The following is a 4919-nucleotide window of genomic DNA, read 5'->3' as shown; positions in this document are numbered from 1 at the left end:
TCTTCAACTGACTGTCATTTACCTCAATAAACTGAAGCTATCTCTTTTTTTAAATTTATTTTTATCTTTAATATTTTTTCTTTTAAAATTTTGAATTCCAGATTCTCTGCCTCTCACCCCCTTCCCCACCTAGAGAAAAGGTAAATAAAATCATGAAAACAGATTTCCATACTAACCACATCACAAAAAAAGCAAATAAATAGAGCAAGAAAATTATACTTCAGTTTGCACTCACAGTTCCTCAGTTCTCTGTCTGGGGGGGAGGGGTAACATTTTTTCATCATGATTCATTCGAAATTGACTTGGATCATTGTATTGATAAGAGGAGCCAAGTCTTTCACAATTGATAATCATTACAACATTGTTGTTACTGTGCACAACTATCTCCCAGTTCTCATTTCACTTTACATTAGTTCATGTAGATCTTGCTATGTCTTCCTGAAACTAATCTCCTCATCAATTCTTATAGCACAATAGTACAACATCACATTCAGATGCCACAACTTGATCAGCTATTCGCCAATCGAGTATCTCTCCCAATTTCCAACTGTTTGCCACCACAAACATATAAGTTTGTTCATATGAATCATTTTCCTTTTCCTTTGTTCTCTTTAGAATACAGACAAAAGTAGTGGTATTGGATAGATCTAAGAGTATGCACAAAGAGATTGTATTACAAGAATGTACAAGTCTGTTTATAAAACATCAATGACTTCTAATAATTGGTCTTTCACAGCAATGACTTCTAATAATTGGTCTTTATGCCAAGTTGAGTTATAACTTAAGGAGAAGAGAAGAGAATCAAGTAATAGTTGTGAAACAAAATCTCTTTATTGTATATGTGAATCTTGGAAATTTTTCAGTTCTAAGGTACTACAACTAATGTAATTTTGAGTTTGGAATCAGTATGGTTGTGTAATATATGATTGATTAATATGTTGGCAATCCACCATTCAAGAGAAAAGCCACAAGATACTGAGACGGAATGTGTTACTGAACTGTTATAGGTGGTAGTCCATATTTAGAAAAATTGAAGGGACAATTTCAGCATAGCTGAAATGGGATCCACCTGACTTTTTTTTAAAAATAGGAATGTTCCTCTCTGATTATTCCTGAGTCAGACTATGAAGTGCAATGATTACTTCATGAGTCATTGATAACTCTGACTCTTCTTACCTGAGGTCAAAAAGTATTAAATTACTCTGTGCCTTTAAGGCCTATGCCTAAAGGAAGCAGTACCGATTTTGTTATAATCCTTTTCCTGTTTTATTCCTTCATAACAAATTTCTATAGTCAAAGCAAATGGAAGATGTGAGCATAATGCAAATTGTATATGACTGTTTTCCTTTCTATTCCCCAAACAACCAAGTGAATTGGTAATTGAAGACCCTGAAAATTGAATGTGCACAACAACCAAATATGTTCTACTACATACTTAAGTATCTGTAACCCACCTCAAGTTTTTGTTTCAATTAGAATACAATTAACCTCTTGCAAATTAATTCATTTGTGTAATCACTGAACCTGAGATGGAGAAATCTATCTTCAAGCATGTTATTATTTCAATGTTCATAAAAGCATTACTTATTTGTATTGGGATCTGCTTTGTAAAAGATTTAGACAGGAACATCAAAAAGATCTCTACAAGTAATTTGGAACCAAAGAAACATCTACTAAAGAGAGTCCTATCCCTAACTGTCAGAGAAAAGATAGTTTTTGGAACTTAGATAACTACTTGGGGCTTATGAGAACTAAGATGAAGTTTTGTTGACACTGGGGATAAGCTACTAAAATACAAAGAAGTTAGGTAATGTTCTTAATTGCTATTCTATCATCTTTGCTTTCTATATTACTGTATTTGCATACATAATTTCTTCTGTATTACCACAGGGGACTTAAGATAAGGATATTGATACCTTAGACCAAATTCCATCTTAACTGGCTTGATATTTTGCTTCTACCTGCTGTAGTGACAAAAGGAGGTGGGTGTTAGCAACAAACAGTTTCCTCTAACAAAAACAAGGTTAAATAAAAAGGGAGGTTAGAGGTTCACTAATTTGTCTATTCATCAGGAAAGATGGGGTAAGGTCTAATTCATACTGTCAAAGTTTCCTGCAGGCTCTCCCTAGGATCTATGTAATTTTGTGAGCACCAAATTCAGGTCAGGACAGTGCCAAAGGAACGGATACCTGAAAACTTAAGATCCTGGTAGAGCTCCTATTTATTTTCCATCCTGGAACCCCTCCTAATTCCTTTATTAATAATATTCCTCCTCCTTATTTTTGATCATTGTCTCCTAAATACTCTTTTTTTTTTAAATTTAACACTGTCATGGCTTTATTCAAAACACAGTTGCACAAAAGTAATAACTTCAAAGTTTTTTAGGAGAGAAATTATTAGAGGACTTAACACACTATATACATACTGCCTTACAGAGAGAATTAAAATAGGACAAAAACTTCAACAAAAGATCCAAAGGGTTGGAACCTTCCTGGAGGTGGTGCCCAGCGTGGAAATGTGCTAAACCTCAATGGTGCAGGTGACCCTCTTACTCCAGGATATCCAGCTAACGAATATGCCTATAGATATGGTAAAACTGAGGCTATTGGCCTTCCAAAAATTCCTGTTCGTCCAATTGTATACAATGATGCCCAGAAATTACTAGAAAATATGGGAGGACCAGCACCACCAGACAGCAGCTGGAAGGGAAAGCTTAAAGTGCCTCACGGCATAGGGCCTGGCTTTACTGGAAACTATTCTACACGAAAAGTCAAAATGAATATTCACAGCAACAATAAAATAACAAGGATTTACAATGTGATTGGAACTCTAAGAGGAACAGTGGAACCAGACAGGTATGTAATTCTGGGAGGTCATCGTGACTCATGGGTGTTTGGTGGCATTGATCCTCAGAGTGGAACTGCTGTAGTACATGAGATTGTGAGGAGTTATGGAAAACTGAAAAGGGAAGGATGGAGGCCAAGAAGAATAATGATATTTGCAAGCTGGGATGCTGAAGAATTTGGTTTATTGGGATCTACTGAGTGGGCTGAGGAAAATTCTAAAATACTTCTAGAACATGGAGTGGCCTATATTAATGCAGATTCTTCTGTTGAAAGAAACTACACTTTGAGAATTGATTGTACACCACTAATGTACAAACTGGTCTACAGTCTAACAAAAGAGCTTCAAAGTCCTGATGAGGGTTTTGAAGACAAATCATTATATGAGAGCTGGAAGCAAAAAAATCCTTCAACAGAATTCAGTGGCCTACCCAGGATTAACAAACTGGGATCTGGCAATGACTTTGAAGTCTTTTTTCACAGACTTGGTATTCCTTCAGGCCGAGCTCGTTACACTAAAAACTGGAAAACCGACAGATACAGCAGCTATCCAGTATATCACAGTGTCTATGAAACTTATGAAATAGTAGAAAAATTTTATGACCCCACTTTTAAGAATCACCTCACAGTAGCTCAGGTCCGAGGAGGCATCATTTTTTAACTGGCCAACTCCATCATTTTCCCTTTGCACTGTCAAGACTATGCCAAAGTTTTACAAAAATATGTTAATAGCATTTATGAGCTGGCTCAGAAACATTCAGAAAAGCTGCAAGAGTACAACGTATCCTTTGAACCACTTTTCTCAGCAGTGAAGAATTTTACTGAAACAACTACTAACCAGCACAAGACTGCAAAACTTAGACACAAACAACCCTGTGTTAGTGAGAATTATCAATGATCAACTAATGTTTTTGGAAAGAGCTTTTATTGATCCTCTTGGATTACCTGGAAGCCCATTCTATAGGCACATCATCTTTGCTCCAAGTAGCCATAATAAATATGCTGGAGAGGCATTCCCAGGAATTTACGATGCTCTCTTTCATATTGAAAACAAAGAAGATCCTTCGAAGGCCTGGGCAGAAGTCAAGAAGCAGATTTCTATTGCAGTCTTTATAATGCAAGCTGCAGCAGGCTCTCTGAAGGAAGTTGCATGACAACCAGCGCATGGGATAGCATGTAAAAGCTGAGCATCTTTCAGAAAATGCTTGAAAGCAAAATGGATGTCCACTCTTTGGGACATATCTCAACAAACTGGTATTGGCATGTAACGGAATATTAGTGTGCCATAAGAAGTGATGACTGAAGAACTCAATGAACCATGGGAAGATTTGTATGAATTCATGCAGTGGAGAAAGATCAGAAGAACAGTACCTACAATGGTTGTAATAATTTAAATGAAAAGAATACTAAATGGAAGCCAAACTCTGAGTAACTGTAATTAGCATTCTTGATTCCAAAGAATAGGTAAAGAAACATACCTTTCTTTATCCTGCCAGGTAGGAGAAGAACACTGAATACACTCCCAAATGTAATCTCTTAAAAAAAAAAAAAAAAAAACTTCAACAAAATATAAAACCGCTCCCTTACATATTTGCATGAAAATACCACCCACCAAGCAAAGTAAGTTTTAGAAGTTATCTGGAGGCTCTAGATGTTACCTTTTAAAATAAAAGAACTGTATTAATTCTGATTGCACAATAAGATGATTGATTTTTTTAAATGTAGATCAAATTTTAAAACAAGTATTTTAAAAACCAAAAGTAATATATGGAACTCAAAAATGCAAAGTACCTGAAATGCTGCATCTCAGCTGTTAAAAATGAGTAAATTGTTAGTTGAGCATTCTTATCACTGCACCAACTCTGTCCCAAGAATTTTGATTTCACTTAACTAGTCAAGCTTTTTATGAACTGGGTTTTTGCAAAGATGAATTTGTAATTATGTTTCTCTGGGAACCCTAAAGTTACTAGTCACATTCTTTAAGCCCAAAGTGAAGAAGAAAAAGAATATGTACTGTATTTAGTCATTTAAATGTGGCCCTATAATAGAAGAAAAGTGTGACTTCAGTTCAAAGAG

The 4919-nt window shown here is 35.6% G+C and overlaps 1 protein-coding gene across 1 annotated transcript; it reads left to right on the top strand.

The window, feature by feature from the left end:
• The first annotated feature begins 2636 nt into the window (after positions 1-2636).
• Positions 2637-3997, top strand: LOC123239692 (putative N-acetylated-alpha-linked acidic dipeptidase). The gene is given in 2 exon segments (XM_044666978.1): positions 2637-3680; positions 3682-3997. Coding segments are annotated over 2 exon segments (1326 nt in total). The 5' UTR covers positions 2637-2670.
• Positions 3998-4919: the final 922 nt, after the last annotated feature.

The sequence above is a fragment of the Gracilinanus agilis genome, chromosome 3 (assembly GCF_016433145.1).
Source record: "Gracilinanus agilis isolate LMUSP501 chromosome 3, AgileGrace, whole genome shotgun sequence".
Lineage (NCBI taxonomy): Eukaryota > Metazoa > Chordata > Mammalia > Didelphimorphia > Didelphidae > Gracilinanus > Gracilinanus agilis.
Note: the sequence above shows the minus strand (reverse complement) of the source record. Positions and strands in the feature narration are given on the sequence as shown.